Raw genomic sequence first — 17,538 nt, forward strand, 5'->3', positions numbered from 1 at the left:
TGCGGCTGGGGGTGTGTGGGGAGACAGATAGAGGAGCTTCACCCTGTTGGGGGGCCTGCAGACTCATTTGAAAAGTTCATTCCGAAATAGCACAAAGTCGGCAGAAGCTAGAGAAAGAGAAGCCCCGTTTATCCTTCAGGCCAGCAGGAAAAAGGCTGAATGAACCTAAAGCAGACACCTGAGAGGCTCGCCGTGTCCCAAACTGCACAACAGAGAAATGAACTGCCAAGAGCCAGCAGGACGGACAGGAGAACGGAGTGTGAGTGATTGATATGTGGTGATAAAGTAATTAGAAATGTTAATCTCCTATTTCAGCTTTATGCAATCCACCACAACAGCTGTAGATGTTTTTACTTCTGTGTTTGTACACAAGGTAGTAGGACCATCCTCATTGGTCTCTTGTATGGATATATATGCTGGACACGTGCGTGTGTGTTTGATTGACTTTGCCACAGAAACACCCAGCAATGCTACCCTCCAAATCCTGCCGATGCATTCCCCTTGAAACCAGAGAGCTCGCCTAATTCAGCATAAAATTGAAGGAGCTGAATATGATCTGCACCTCGTCACTGCAGCACACAGACGGCCATGAACCTCATTCCGCTGTGAAACGAACGCCTGATAAGGAAGCTGTCTCTTGTTTTAATGGGTCACCACGGCACTAATGATGACCTGCTGAAAGCCCACTAACGGGAAGAAAAAGGGAGGGAAGTCTTTTATATTTCCTCTTTCCTTCCTCTGCTGTGAAGGCGTCAGACGTGAGGGTTTGCTCAGCCTTTCGAGGGTGTATGGTTTTGGCAGCCATGGACCCGCTAACCCCGCCAAGGCTCCCCCGGGAAAGGTGGTGAGGTGGTGTAACAATATATGGAAGATATTTCACCGGCATCTGGAAAGGTCGGAGCACTTTGCCACAGAGAGAAGTGTCCCATTGACCCGCAGCAGGCTTTTCATTACAGAGGCTTCAAAATACTGCTTTGAAATATCTGAGTCACTGTGGAAGGGCAGGAACAGAAAGACATTTGGAATATGAAAGAAGAATATAAACTTATGTTACTGTTCGCTGCTGCTATATCTACAGTATTTCAGGATTGTAAGCACTCGAACCCTAAACATTAGAATATTCCCTCAAGTTACATTTTCTATTCAGTTTTTTCAACAATAGCCAATCAATTTATTTACATACAGTAATAACTTTTCTGTATAGGAGTTTTCATTGTTAGTGGCGGGGTATAACTTAAATAATCGAATAAAACACATTGTGATGTTTTTACATTTCTACAAATTTACCAATAACCTAGCATTGGTGTAATTGTTGGGCGAAGTACAGTTTAGAAACCACTTTCTTTTCCAAGTCTTGCACTTGTTTTGGTCTCGTGCCTTTTTGGACTATAATTGTCTCGGTCTTAGGCTGCTGATTCGGGATCAGTTGTAGAGAACATTGCCTGATTCTACCAACATGAAGCATTAACATACATGTAGTCACCTCTAATGATTCTCAAACCTAAATTGTATGCAATGATTAGTTTGATTTTAGAAGATAGGTCAATGATGTTTATAAATAGGATTTACTGTGTTGTTCAGTCTCACCACAATCACTAAAATGTCCACCAACCGGACTCTGGGAAACTGATAAACCCACCGTACACACCTGCTTATTGTTATTGTTGAAAACCCAAAGCTATGTATATTGAGCCCATCTGAACAGAGCTCTGCACAAGTCAAGGACATTTCCGTCTCCTGTCTCTTGTCCTGCAGTTTGCTGGCTGTCTCCTTCCTTCAAAAATATAAATATTACTTCCTGAGAAGAATAAAGTGTTTGCTTCTACATCAAACATTTGTTCGCTTTGGACCAAAGCATTGATCTTTCTAGCCCTTTTTCACCCCAAGTGTGGCTTTATTTGCATTCAAGAAGCAGCAGAGCTGTGTGACGGTAGAGGGAGGTGGGCATGAGGCTGGGTGCCAGGTGTGGATGGTGGGTGGGAGGTAGCTGGTAGGCGGTGGGGGTTTTATTGTGAAGTATCATCAGACTGCAGCCTCTCACTGTCATTGTGACTGGTAAGACTGACTCATGAAATTAAATTTAATAAATGGAAAATGAGAGTGCCCGCTGCTTCCTCACGCCGTCTGGGTGAACAGGGTGTGCTGCCAGCCAGAACAAAAATATTGGCGCCAGTAAAAGGGTGGATGAATTGTATCTACACGCTTACGAAAGCAACAATACTATTCTTATTAGGTATATAATAGAATGTGCATCATCGCATCCTCGTGTGGATTTCGGAAATGTATTGGGAACTATTACTCAGTGTAGTCTTTGAACAGGAAATGTTGAAGGCAATATAATTATGGTTATTGAGAATATTCTGTACTGTGGTGATAAGTACATGATCAGACTTCTGATTCCTCTTCAGTTCTTCAGGAAAACCTGCCATAGATCTGGTTAAGCTGAGAATGTAGGGTCAACCTAAATCAATTTTTCTCTTTTTTTACAAGACCCCTCACCCACTGCACTGGCCTCTACCACAAGAACAATGCAGCCAGATATTGTTGTCAAAAATAGAACGAAGTAATCATGTCTGCCTCCGGCTCTTTGTGAGTGCTGGTACTTACGATAGCTTTGTTTCTGTTAGAAGGGGACTGTCTTTCACCCCAGCCTGAGCCTTCTTTCTGTTGATTGACGCTGTCCAAGTCTGCACTCCGGTCACCATGGAGTAACTTTCACAACAAAAGTGTAATGATATCAGCTTCCTCACAGTTGACTTTGTGCATATATTTTGATTTCTATCCATGCAATGACCTCGAGGAAAGATTTATTTAACTGTTTTGCCATAGGAGCAAATTAGCTAGAGGTCAATTTATTCTATCGTTGCTGTGACAATGCCAGGACTTGTGTCATAGGTCTATGGGCAGCGTTCAATCTTTTTTTCTATTGTGTGCTACCATCTTATCAATATGTATACATATACTGCTATCCTTAAACCAGAGACCACAAGAGAACGGTCACACTGCCACTTCACAATACGTGAGTAGTGAATGGAATAAGGTGCTTTTTCATGAACAGCACTTGAGTGTTTCTCCACTGACTTTCTCCACTGGCGTTCCAGCACCATTTACGAAATGTTTTCCGTCCATGCCAGCATGCCTGAAAATGAATATCATGAGACTATTCACGTACACTGGGTATGCGGGTTCCGGTGTATACAGGAAGTAGATTGATGGCTTAGTGGCAGACAATACAGTATTATAGTGATCTTTAGTCATAAAAAGTCTGGCTTGATACTTAAGATTTTCCTCTAAAGCGTGTGTTTCGATCCTGAACTTGACTCTAAATGTTGCTGGTGAGTGGAGTGCTTTTCTTGCCATACGCTTTGTCAGAATGATCGTTGACAACCTCATCTATACAAAGTATATGTGAACATAGTATATGTTGCTCGTTGTGACAGGCCCCACAAACACATGTGTGCACCAAGAAACATCAGCATTTATGCTATAGTAGCCAGCATGCAGACGTGGTGCGTGCTTCTCGAAGTTTAAAACATTGCACTGCTTCTTCTTGATGATTGGCTCGTTGGTCTGTGGAACTCGTGTCTCAATCACTTCTTTCTCCACTTTCTTCTAGAACTATAACCCGTTAACCAACGGATATATAAAGAGCAGAAGAAAAACAAGTGGAAGACAGCGCACATGCTGTACGGCTGCTTTTCCGGCGTTCTTCTACAGCAGCCTTCCCATGCACTTGTGATTTGTTCACAGTGGCCACTACACTGTTGGAGAGTAACTCCCACATGAACTCGTGCAAATATTGATATAAACAATGTTCTTCACTCTGCACATAGGGTTATATCGCATGCTGACAGTTTAAATGACATCAAGTCGTCAAGTTAGTCTTTTTATCTCAAAATATAAAATCTGGTATTAATTATAATGAACTATAATATATTACTGCACTAAAAGCACTTTGGAAGATGCCCCTTTGCTTTGACTTAATAAGCCTCATATTAGCTGCAGTTGAAATTTTAACTGCATTTTGGCACAGAATGAATACTGTGGATTTTCCCCATCATGTATACATGAATCCTATCAGGAAGGGATCTCTTCAGGACCGGTGTGGACAGGACTCAGTAGGAACGATTACAGCGAACGCTATATCTTTCAAAGTACATATGGGCATGTGTACAGTGAGACCCACTTAACAGAATGTCCACCTATCTTTTTAACTTTCTTTGGAAGAGAGGTGAGCTGATAGTGTTCCCAATTACTGAGAAAAATCCCCCCTGACTGTAAAGGGGAATTTTTTTAAATTGAGCTATTTTCTTCTATTAGTGTGATGGGGGCTTTCTTCCATATCTGTGCATCCACCTCTTTTACCCCGTCATGAACTACTGTCTACAGTAGGCCAGACTAATCAGGATCGCTTTCACAAAACTGCTACTCCTAGAAGGGATTACAGTGGTTAATCTATCGCTTTAGCTGACTCTCACAGACCGGCCTCAGAGCAAAGTCTGGCTGCTTTACTGACTCCACTTTCATCGGCCCGACACCGGGAGCAGTGAGCCGCCTCTGCAGCAGCTAAACTCTGTCGTCTTAACCGGATGCCGTGGTGCTCCTCGAACATCTCAAAGAACCAGCCGACTTATCATGATACATGAGTAAAGACGCCACAGCTCACTTTTGGAACCATGACCGTGCTCTTGAAACTCAAGTGTTGTTGAACGGAAGAATGACGTTTTGAAAAGGCTATTTCAACCTAGTGGTTTACTCATTGGCCTGCTCTGTGAGATCAAAAGGCTTTAAGTTGCTTCACATTATTTCGCGGCTTAAACTGATGTCAGCCGCTGTGTATAAATGACAGGATATTATCCCCACTGATGGGAAAATCTAGCTAATGGCTGTAACAGTGTTTGGGCTGTAATAAGTAGGCTCCTAAAAAAGATATTAGCAGTTAATGTTCCCCTGCTGTTTTAATGCAATTTCCCTTGAATGAAAGCCATTGTGTGCATTGACAAAGCAATGTTCTGCTCATAGCCTATCTCTCTTGAGTTCAATATAAGAGGAAATTAATGTTTGGCTCTTTTGGATTGCTTCGTCCAGCGGGGGCTATTGTCGCTGGCTAGCTTCTGCAGGAGAGTAGTCATTATCCCCCGCTGGCTAACGTTATATCATGACCGCCATAGCCGGCAGACGCCTCTGTGAGCTATATCACTGGCAGCACAATAACCAGGTTAGCAGGTGTATCAATTGGATTTGAGTGAGGTTTATTGGGCCACAGATATTGCTTTTGTGACAGCTTGTTGTAGAGAAGCACACTTGGCAGCATCGATCAACAGACTGCGTGAGATGCAGGAAGTGGGGACCTCACATAGGGGGGCAGTAAAGGTGACACTGTTTGTTTTTCTCTCGACCACATGGACAAAGATCGGCCCGGTGACCTTTAACTGCAGCTGGATATCTGATGGGCGGCTTCGTGTGTGTTTCAGAGAGGGTCACATTCAATATGAGGATGCCTCTGGTTTCTCCCGGGGAGAATGGCGCCCTTTGTCCTAGAGACCCCAGGGACATGGGGCATCAGAGGGGAGATTTAGGAGTTAGTGAGGCTTGTGTGGGTGCTGTCCTAGAAGCCTGACTAGAAGACCAAGGTACCCCTGCCAGATATTAAGGATCCACCCTTTGATCCCCAGTCTCTCCTGATGCTTAACTGAAGACGCAATAGAGGCCTGAGCAGTGGAATGAACGGGAGGCTTTCATTCACGCTTTTGTCTGTAGACTCTGTCCGTCTGAGTGCATGTCTCTGTGAAGGGCTGCTGTCCTCCTTGCCTGTCCATCACAATAAGCCTTTTGATTCCTTAATGGGGGTGGGGTCAAAAGAAGGGGGACGAGGACATAAGGTAACTTGAAAGGGGATGAAGTTGTAAAAAGCACCTGCAGTCTGTCGGAGCCCAGTAAGAAAATGAAAGGCGTGTGTTGTCTCAGAGATTTGAACATGTTTGTGTTACTACTCTGGTAGCTTTCATAGTGCTGTGTATGATACAGCAACCTCCTACTCAGCTGTGTGTGTGTTTGTGCATGTGTAAGTGATTGCTGGCCAAAAACAACCTGTATAACATCAAGGACAAGTCAATTAGAATAGGATTAAGGATTCACAACCTTGAGCGCCCTCAGACTCTCCTGACAGTCTGAAGGGGAATCAGACAGGAAAGTGAGAAGCTTGTGTCTGAGCTAGCAGACAACCAACAGAGCCAACAGAGTGTATTCTTATATCAGTTTTCACAGTGCAAAGATGTCAGGGCAGGGCTGACACGTGAGGCTAAATACCGTTTTGATCTCTGGTTCAAATAATTTACACTGTGCCTGTGCAAGCAGAAGAGTCCGTCAGTAAAAAGGCATGTACGTAGTTTATTCTTTTGTTCAGTCAGAACACATTCGCCATGATACTTTCAAGCATTACAACATTAGTAAAGTTGATTGCTCATGAACAACTTGATGCTTCATATATGTTTTCGCATTCAGCACTATAGATAAACTTCGCAATACATAAATAACAATAACTGTACGTCTCATATCAATATACACATTCAGTACATAAATACATGTGTACAATGACACAGCATAGAAATGTAACTCGATGCCTTATCAAACCATGGAAAATATACAGATTCCTTTTTCGATCATCACAACAAATCCTTCTGGAAAATTGCACAGATCTCTCGCTAGAATACATAACGAGTCCTCTTGAATAAATGAGTGAGAACTCAGTGGGGTGTGATTCACAGTCGATAACATTCAGTGCATCCGAAACCCTGTAACACAAACCATGAACACAGTCACATGTTCTCAAGACAAGCTCACTGAACTTCACGGGTCAAAAATGAGAAATGGGGTGCCTGAGGTGTGTCTGTATGAATTTGGCGAACACGGTTTATGTGCGTGCAGCTTCACTCCAGCGGCCATGTACACTTAGCTCATTAGGAACATCGGGACATGCAGATTCATGCGTGTGTTTTGAGATGCATGAAAATAATGACGTTGATTTGAAAAACGATGAGTGGCGTTTGATTCTCGAAAGTCTCGCCGTCTTCTCGCTCTGCCGATGCTCCCTCATCCCTCTGAAACCAGACTGTCCCTCACTTGATAGCGTTTGCATCTCTGCATCTTTGTCTCAGGTGTCGGTAGCCTCTGACTCTGGGAGGAAATAGACTGCAGCTCTGCTCCTGATACTGGATTCCCGTGGGGAAAGGCAAGACCCCCCCACCCCCCCCCCCCCGGGCTTCCTCAAACCAACTGCTGACTGAGTGGCTGCGTGGCGTTCACCTGATGGCCGTGCTGTGTGCTCCTGGACTTTGAAAGAAATGTCAAACTGCTGACTCCTTTTGACCACTGGCTTTGAAATGGAGCGTGTTTATTTGACTCGGTTCTGCTATTAATAGTTCACATGCCCCACTGAGAACAGCGCATCACGTGGCAGGTCATGGGGCTGACATTGGCACTCGGAGCGCAAACCATCGGCTACTCGCACCAACATGAAGCAGAGACTAAATTTACCTGACATTGGACAAGGAGGATGAGGTCTAAAGTGTACAAGGGTGTGCTGGCGTTTCAGAGGATGATGCTGTGTGGAAAAATGAGGGCATGACTACAGGATCTGATGTTAAGTTTCAGTTCAGTTGTCACTTTGAGTGCTTGATAAGCTGCTTTATGGCACATTCATAACTCTGAAATGAGACCTACTGCTTCACTACGCATGCATGAATGCTGATCAAACCCTCACAGCACAGTTCGTAAGACGTTCCTCGAACGCCTTTGTCATTTGTGTTGTAAGGGAACACCAGGTGAGTCATGCCTGCACTACGACACGGTCGGTCATCTTAGCAGCCATGCGGTGAAGATGTTACGAACCAGGGTTCAGCTGAGGAGAGACACAGAACATTTTGTATTCATGGATGTCGCAGTGCAGCACGGGATGTCTCGCTCTAGTTGGTTTGGGACAGTCCCAAGGCCGCGGCGATGGCGGCCAGTAGGAGGGCGGAACTGGCCAGGATCACCGCGCCTCCCGATCGAAACACCTGCCGACCGTTCAGGGGCTGGACCGGCCTGAAGGTGCCCACCATCTGCTTTCCGTCGTGGAACTTGAGCTCAGAGAACGCCCGCAGCTGGAGGAACAGAAGAGAAACACAAATGTTATGCTCCAGAATTTGGAAAGGGATTATCAAGGTGTGTCATTTGACTGAGCCCGATAATAGTTTTTTTTTCTGAACTTGTACATTCCAGAATGTAACAAGTACATTTACTCATACCATACAATATTGAAGCACTTGTACTTTGAGTATTTCAATTTTGTGCCACTTTATAGTTTTGCTCTTTTATCTGACAGCTTTAATTACAAGTTGCTTTACTGATTAAGACTCTACACAAGAACACGAATGCTTATGAAACACCATTCATTGTTAACCAGTGGTTACCCGATGTTATGCGACCGCTTACAAAAGAGCAGTGTCTAGTTGGGGCCCCTTGTCAAATTTCAGATGTCTGAGTTCCACCAAATTCCAACACATCCCCCCTTTAAATACTTCAATGGAGGCCCACAGAGGGTGAAATAATTAAGTATTTCTAATAAAAAAATAGATGTAGAAAGCTGTAGAAATGTAGAGAACAGTACAAACAAAAAGAATACAAACTTGTGTGACAGAGCTTTGTTTTTTGTTCTTCAACACCTCATTAATCTAGTAATTTTTAGAATTGTGTATACTTAGTACAGGATCTAAATACTTCTCCACCGGAAACTTTCAATGGCTGTAGTTTTAACAGAAAGTCAGAACCTGTATCGTATAACCAAAAGACAGAGAGGGCATTTCAAAATGTTTTTAAAATCTCCTTGCATTCCTTCACTTTATCTGGTCTATGATCCTGACCTGTTCCATGCTCAGAGGGATGGGATTCTCAAACAAGGTCCAAATCACAGCCTCGGTGCACCCCGGGGTGGTGAGAGAGCCCATGTAGCGGTAATAGGTTGTCAGATTCTGCTCAGGTGGGATTAGTTGTGCCAGGGAGACTGAATGCAAAGACGTATTTCCATCTGAAAACAGAAACAACCACAGATAAAATGTTAGCAGCACCGCTGTGCAGCCATGTCTTAAGTTGGTTATTTTGAACCTCAGTACGTACTTGCAGCTTTGATGCTTTGCAGAGCGTTGATGATGGGCTCGTACTTCCGGTTTGCACTTTTGGACCTCTGAGAATTGTAGATATACACATTTCAACACAGTTTCATACCGACTTGAGGTCTGTACAGTCGTAGCAGTTTGATTTCAATACGGTCATCAATATGATTACCTCGTAGAAGAACCCAAGGACTGCAACTCCCTGCGGGTCTGCTAGTGCTGTTGTCAGATCAGTGTAATGGTGCTTCATGTGAACGATGTGCAGCTGTTGAGACACAATTACTGATGTTACAGCTGTTTCACAATCATTTTTTACAGTGTGTGTGGAATCCTATTATAAATGGGACCCATAAGAAAAGTCAAGATTTTATCAGTTTACAGACATTGCTACATTTGTTGAGCATACTTCCTACTCTAACAATAGATGTGGACACCTCAGATATAAGTCAATGTTTATCAATTCTTTATCAAAAACGTACCCATAGAAAATAAGTTGAATAGCCCAATCAGTATTTTTGACTATTTAAAGGATAAGTCTGGTGATTTTATATATTGTCCACAAATTCCACAAAAAGCCCAAAGCCAGTAATTAATTTATCCTACTAACAAGTCTGTGTGTGTATAGAGCTCCATTGTTTTAAAAATACCTATTAATAATAATAAGATATCAATATGCCACATCATAAAACTGGGTGACATGTTCCTTTAAACACTGGGAATGTGTTTATTTTGAGAGTCGGCCCTTCATACAACATCCTGCTGCTGTAAATACTCACAAGCACGAAAATAGTTTGTAACAAATGCACTATTTACTCCTATTTGAGAAACATTCAGTGTCCAGGGAACTATTTGAAAAAACAACAGCTATGTATTTGTGGCATGTTTTTTAAAGATTTATGTCTTGAGTAGGAATGAATGGGCTACAGACACGGTAGAGAGAGGTCGGGAAGTACTGAGGGACGGACTAATGCACGGTCTTGGTCTTTTAATAGGAAAAATATAGAACATCACCAGCCTTTCCCTTTTGATTTACAGTATATTCACATACATATTTAAAACGTTCAATTTATGATGCCTTTTTATGATCCTAGTTCAAACTGTTGGTTTGTTTTTCTGGTGAGTTTCCAGCTGTTAAGCATTAGCAAACCTTTAACAGCTTCAGTTAACAACTTCACTGAAGACGGGATGTGTGTGTGTGTTTTGTATGGTAAGGTTGAGGTACCTCCATGGGATACTGCTCCCCATCGATGGTGTGTTCGGAGCCCGGCCCTCCATTGTTGCCCCAGTGCAGGTGGAACTGCACAGCCTTGTAGTTGGTCGGTAGGTCTCCACCTGAGATGGTGCTCAGGTGAGGAACTCCAACCTGAACTGGAGTGGGCACGCATCGGGCATAAAGACGTCACACAACAGCTCCACAGCACTGATGGCTATCTGATGGAAAATGGAAAATGTGCTCACCCGAGTGGCCGTTGTTCTTGATGGTGCCTCTGAAGATCTGCTGGTAGTTGTCGAACTGGAAAGGAGTCAGCCGCTCGTCTTTCAAAGTCTTCCTGGTGACGATGTTGATGGGCGACTGGTTTCTTCCTGCACAGTCGCTGTGGGCGTGGTTCCAATTGTCTGGCCCTAAAACAAGAAAAAGACCTAAGTTGGACTGTTGGTTTTAGAGGAAGTCATAGCAACGAGACGGCACTCATCAGGGTTCGTAATGATCTTCTTTGAGGAGCCATAGGCTCAACGTGTTTTATTGATCGACCTGCTTTTCATACAGATGATCACTTGATTGTAGTTGAATGTTAGTTGGCATATCTGGTTATATTTTAGAGATCTTCATCAGTTTGTTACCTTTAGATCCATTATTTCAAAAGCATCATATCAATTTTGCAACTGAGCAAACTATACGTCTGTCTTACAGAAGTTCTCAGAACTTCTTTTGGTTAGACTCCAATAAACCAGAAGTTATTTTAGGTTCAGATTTTACATTTTTTCTAAATTCTTCATACTTAGCATCTCTACATACCTGTACTTTTTAGAGGCTCCTGATTACATTTCTAACTTACTAACCCCATATGAGCCCTAGATCTCTGGTATGTCTCTATTAGTAATTCCCAAGTCCAGAGGAGCCTCTTCAGTCAAGGCCCCTCGGCTTCGGAAACCACCTGCATTCAGGCTGGTGAGCTCTTTATCCTCTTATAAACACATTATTCTCTAATAGCGTTTTCTGAAATTGTTCTATTCTGTGCTTTTCCTGCATTTGTTCTTTTTAATTTAATTTGCTCTTTAGTTTAATTGCTTGTGTTTTATTGCACTTTACATCTGTTGGATTTACGTCCTATGTGAAGCACTTTGTAACTTGCTTTTGAAAAGTACCATATACATAGTTATTTTTATGATCAAATAATGTTACACTTTTTGTATTTATTAAGCTTACCATTGCATTGATGTTCACAGGTGAACTGGGACTGATAGCACCAATCTGAAACACAGAAAATTAAAAAATAGATTGTCATGGAAAAAATCTAGCAAACGTCAAGTTTAAGATTTTATGTCAAAAGCAAATAATGTAAAGATCACAACACACACACACACAGGCGCGCACGCACGCACGCACACACACACACACACACACACACACACACACACACAAACACACACACAGTCAGCCTGCACTGCTAACCTCTGACACCAACAAGCCTCAGCCTATTGTGAGGGCAGAATGCGATGTTTCTTCTTAGAATAATCACTGATAACTGTCAAGCTGGATTATTTGTGTTTTTACAAACATGTCCTTTTATTATTAATAATTATTTTCCCCTTATTGCAAACAGTGAATTGTTCTCCTATGTATGGGATTGGCTCCTGACTGTTATTCCCGGCCATACAAAAACCCCTAATACACCGGAATTGTCTTCCTATTCACAAAAAAGTTGCCGTTTGAGCTTTATCTTTCCGTGCTATATCAGAATAAACACAGAGCCAATCTTTTGCATCAGCGAGGTCCCATTCTCACATGTTTGACTGAGTGATTATTAATATTTCACAATTGGTTTGCATGTTTCCACCCCATACTGAGAGACAAATATCTGCAGCTATCTCACAAATGAAATATTTATGAAAAACACACATGCCATTGAAAGAATAGGAGGAGGGCCTCCCGCTCTCTTATTCCACCGGTGGCTTCTCCCGGTGTTTGTGAAGGAAGTCAGTGTTTGGTTTCTTTGCCGTGTTGGTAAGCCGTTTCCTCCTGCTCTAGCATGATAATGGGTACTGAAAATAAACATCAATTTTTTTTGTTTTTGGCAGGTGTTTCAGATTGTCTTCACTGGTGCCATCATTCACTACACTGGTTGCAGTAAATACAGAGATGCTGATTTCTTTAAATCAGTGTTATAGTCTTATTCTTGTTGCAGGCTTTGCATGTGTGTGAGTGGAACCTAAAATGCTGCAGAGGAAAAAAAACATCTCGTATTGCTCTGTGACTACTGCCTGGTGGCTGAGGGTATTAAAAGATTATTTTTATTTTCAAATCTTCACTCACTTTTGCCTACATGGTCTGACAGCATGGGCAGTAGCTGTGCAAATGTGTCACTCTGTACTCAGAAATCTGCGTTGAGGCCACATGTTTGCTCATGGTTGATGTGGTGGAAAGTACATTTATTCAAGCATGCTACTTCAAATTAAAGGTACATCAGTATTTTTATATTATGCCATTTTCTACTTCTATTTCACTGGGAACATATTGAAATATTTACTGCATTGCATTTATTTGGCAAAACGTTATTAAAATATTTCATACGAAACATATGAGTTCATAGAATATGATGTACAGCTATAAATTCAACTAACTGTCAGGAATTACAATTTTTGTTAAATTAAGTTCCACCATCACCAACTACAGCTCTATGAACAGAAATAGGCCGAATGGTGTAACACTACAATCCTCCGCATTAGAGTACTTTTGTAGCCTACATTTAGCAAACTTAAAATACTTTTACTGAAGTAATCTTTTCAGTACAGGACTTTTTCTGGCAACACTTTACATTAAGGTATGAGGAACTAACTGCCAGTGAACCAGTTAATATGAGTAACTTCTAATCAAATGTAATAGAGTAGCTAATGATTAGTTCATTGAGAAATGAATGAGGGGCAAATGAGGAATGACTCATTAACAAGTACTTTCCTACTAATTCCTAATGGAGGACTAGAACAAGATTAGTTAAAACAGACTACGATTGACTTACAGGTATTGAGCTAATGGTTAAATAATATGATTCCCCAGACTACTTTTATGAGTTATTCCAAAACTAGCTCAGTAACAACTCATTAATTACTAATTACTTAAACATGAATTAGCCCACTGCTTTGTGTCACCCTTTTACTTGTATACGAGTATTTTCACAGTGTGGTATTGTTCGTTTTACTTACGTAATGGATCGGAATACTTCGTCCATCACGATCTGTTAGTAGAAATATATTGTGTGGCTCATCGTCACTTGTTTTTATCTCAGCCAATCAGATTACTGTCCGCACAATTCTTGACCAATCGGTGCTGGGCTTTGATCTCCTGCGCGGCGCAGAGCATGTGCACAATATGAATGTGGTTTCAATGGATCCGAGAAGTTTGTCAAGAGAGCGAGCTGAGGAAATACTGTCGAGGAAACAAAAGGAGGCGAAATGAAAACAAATAGGCCACATCAGCCCGGCACGTCGACCGCAGTGGAAACGTCACGCAAATGCGTGCCGTGGAGACGGATCTTTTCATGTCATTGTGTTGTCTGAGCCAGACATAAACTCTGCACCGTGGACGCTGCGTTTCACATGAAAACACGGTTCAAAGGAAAAGCAGAGATCTAGGCTGATCTGCCAGTCCATGTAGTCTTCCCCGCCCCCCCTAAACAAAAAACCGAGGAGTCTGATTTCTTTTCTGCTTTCTATCTAGCTGCGGGTGTTTGCTAATGAAATATACCGAACAACTATACAGACTCGCGCTGCAGCGCTGGAAGGTGCTCCTCTCAGCGTGCACGAGGAGGCGCAGAACGCATGAAGGAGCACGCGGAGCGGCGCATCACATAGCCTACCTAATGGGCCATAGTGTGTTTAATAGTTTCAGTGCGATATGAACTGCTGCTCTGTCTCAAAAATCTCTAAATCCATACCATGAACATGTTCAGTTATAGCGCAAGGAAAATAAAGGGTCATTACATAACTCAAAGATAAAGCCATGTTAACCATGTCTCTCTTAAAATGGCTTGATTGGACTTCACAGCATTCCGAGTATCGCAACATGGATCAGAAATCATAATTTATTTATATTTCAAAGGCAGACGGAATGATGTATTTGGAATTCACAAGGAAAAGTCATCAGGGGAGCGATTGTGACGTTTTCTTCCAGTTAACCGATGACTGATAACTGATTGCACGGACCAAAAGGGTTCCGTCACTCCAGTCGTTAGTGCTAATTCACCCAATTAGTCTTGGTGCCAAACCTCAGGGATCTTGTCTCTGAAATGATCGACTCAGAATCACCTGCTGAGAATTTGGAGACATTGGCGGTGCGCAGCTCGACGCGTCTCTCTGCGGCAACGAGGACGCAACCGGCCGTCATTGGCTCAGCGTGGATCAGAGCAGGTGCACGAGAGAGAGAGAGAGAGAGAGAGAGAGAGAAGAGAGAGAGAGAGAGAGAGAGAGAGAGAGAGAGAGAAAGATGAATGATTATAGAGCGAGAGGTGTCCGGACCACAGTGGCACTGAGGGAATCTCGGCTCGGTCAGATCTGCCAGCTTTTTTTTGTTTTGTTTTTTGGCTCAGTTGATACAGGATCTCTGAATCCTATCTGCCGGTGGTGAAAATGCAAGTTTCAGATGAGAATGTCGGACATAAGGAGGGCTGCGGGGTGCCACAGCAGTGTTTTGGACAGAGCAGGTGTGTATGTGGAGAGCGTCACGCAGGCGCTTTTGGCGCGGAGCGAGCCTCTCTTTCATGTGGGGAGCTCTTTCTCTTTCTGGATCTATTTTTGGATGTCTGTCTTTTTAAATGCTCAGGATTCCGCAGTAGATCAACTTTCTAATTGAATAGTTGGAAAAACTGGTAAAAAAAAAAAAAAAAAAAAGCAACTTCATCATTCTTGTCTCATTGAAAAGCTCTCTGATGTATTCATTCATTACATGTATTGTTCAGTGTTACTAGGAATTAAGTAGCTTACATACATTCAGATATTGATAATCAATCACTTGCATTCCTAGATGACACAGCTCACAGATTTTGATCAGAAATATAAGAAACCTATAAAAAGACACATTTCATCTCCTAGTAATATTATAGGATAAATATCTCTTGATTCAGTTAATTAACCAATTTCTGTAGGACCTTTACTGTGGCAAATGAAATGTAAAGGAAACCTCCAGTTGTTTGACATATTTGTCCATGAAAAGAAAGCAGACTTACCTCCTGCTGCTGTGCAGGTTGTCCAAAACGATGCCAGGAGAACGGGCAGGATTAGTTGCTGCATTTTGGAGCTGACTCGGCCGAGCGAAGGCAACACAATGACTTGTTTTTTCCAGTGTGATCGCATTCTTGCAGGGGGTCTTATACTTAACCATCGCCATACCCCGACAGGAAAGAAAGTGTGGCCCCTCCCCCTTTGGGCACCATCTCTGATAAAGCTCTCTTTACTGATAAGAGCGCCAATGAGGGTGCCCATCAATGGGCTCCTGGTGTGCAGAAGCCAAATCTAATAAAAACCACTAGTCACTGATAGAAATGCATCCTGGTGATTGGGGAGGTAGACATGGCACTGAGGGGAATCTGAAGGAGTTAATCATCTATGCGGGGCAGCTCATTGCTCCACAAGTAACTCAAGGTGGCTCTCAGAGGATTAACTGTGAGGAAAAAGATGAATATTATTATTATTAGTGGACTGAACTTCTTCATCTCTTACTTCCTCTTGTTCCTTTACATTTAAGGTTAGAAAGGTCCTTGTATTTCACACCGTCATGAACAGTACTTGATATATCCTGTGTCAGCTTGTTCCGGATCTTTATTGAAGCTATATGTCATCTAGAGTAGCACGCTTTGCAAAGGAACATTATTAGTGAAGTATTAGCAACAACACGTATGAAGTGTGTATTGGATAAATATCATTTATGTATTAATATACAACGTTACTCGGTGATGGTGGGTTTAACAACTAATCTATTATAATGCATCTTATAACCAACTGGCCTTGAGATAAAAGTAGTGCAGTAAAAAGTCAAAATATTTCCCTCTGAAGTGTCGAAGGGCATTAAATAGAAATACTCAAGTACCTCAGATTGTACTGGGGAAAGCACTTATACTTAGTTACTTTTAATACACATTTGAAATTCTAAAACATATTTGGTATCATGAGAAAATCTGGGATCTTCACCGCAATTCAAAATACAGTTCTGTGGTTTTCACCTGAGATCTTTAAAAAGGGTTATTTTCACGCCCAATTCACCCGATTGAGAAAAACCTGTGAGTCAGTGCAACACTTTGCAAAGACATCTCATCATCTCTCAACTTTTTCTACTGAAAAGTTCCGTAAGTACAGTAAGGGACACTGGTAGAATTTCCTGTTAAAAACACGAATTAGCTTGCGTAACTCTTCTTGGGGAGATGACCCTGAGGACATGATGGTGCGTGATGATGTGTCTTGGATTAATGTAGTGTGTGTGTGTGGGTGTGTGCGGTAATAAAACTATCACATGTAAGCTTCCCCTTTTTCAGGAAAGGAAATTGATTCATATGAAAGAGGAACTTTACATCCTTTACCGGAGAAAAGAAACCCATGATTGTGAGATCATGCAATGGTGTCTTGATTTGCTCTGCTGAAGGTCTCCTTGTGGTCCAACACCCACGTGCAGCCTTGCATTACCTTTGATAGAACAGCTCCATCTAGTGGACAAATGGAGGGAAAGCATTGGTGGTGTTTTTCTTTAATGCAGTGCTGGAAGAAGTTTTCACATCCTTTACTTAAACTACAGTTCACACAATGTAAGCAGCATCTTCATGTTTTAACGGGTAGAGGTGGAGCTTACTTTAACTACCTGATATACTTTTGAGTCATTTATTCACCGAAAAGGAGAGCATCACATTTTATGTGCTCATTACCATCAATATGACATATAATCAGTACTACTAATCGGTACAGGGTAAACTGTTGAAACTAAGTGTCTCAAATATCCAATAGGGAGGAACTTAAAAATATCTTTAGAAGCTTCAAGAAGTCCTTTACATACAGAAGAACCTCCAACAACCAATAAGCTCCTGCGGCAACTTCTGACCACCACAGTGGGCTCCAGAAGCACTTTTGTGCTTCTGGAGGAACCCTTCTTATTTGAGCCAGTTCTAGAGCACATTAGAGGGTTCCT

The 17,538-nt window shown here is 42.2% G+C and overlaps 1 protein-coding gene across 1 annotated transcript; it reads right to left on the reverse strand.

Moving 5' to 3' along the window:
- Positions 1-7,948: 7,948 nt before the first annotated feature.
- On the reverse strand, positions 7,949-15,719 carry ca4a (carbonic anhydrase IV a; the record flags this gene model as incomplete). The annotated part of the gene is made up of 8 exons (XM_079171214.1): positions 7,949-8,144; positions 8,904-9,067; positions 9,157-9,223; positions 9,325-9,417; positions 10,375-10,520; positions 10,611-10,775; positions 11,581-11,625; positions 15,593-15,719. The coding sequence occupies 8 exons, from the start codon at positions 15,717-15,719 to the stop codon at positions 7,965-7,967; spliced, it is 987 nt and encodes a 328-aa protein (XP_079027340.1). The 3' UTR covers positions 7,949-7,964.
- Between the last annotated feature and the right edge of the window lie 1,819 nt (positions 15,720-17,538).

The sequence above is a fragment of the Pholis gunnellus genome, assembly GCF_910591455.1.
Source record: "Pholis gunnellus genome assembly, chromosome: 13".
In the NCBI taxonomy this organism is placed as follows: domain Eukaryota; kingdom Metazoa; phylum Chordata; class Actinopteri; order Perciformes; family Pholidae; genus Pholis; species Pholis gunnellus.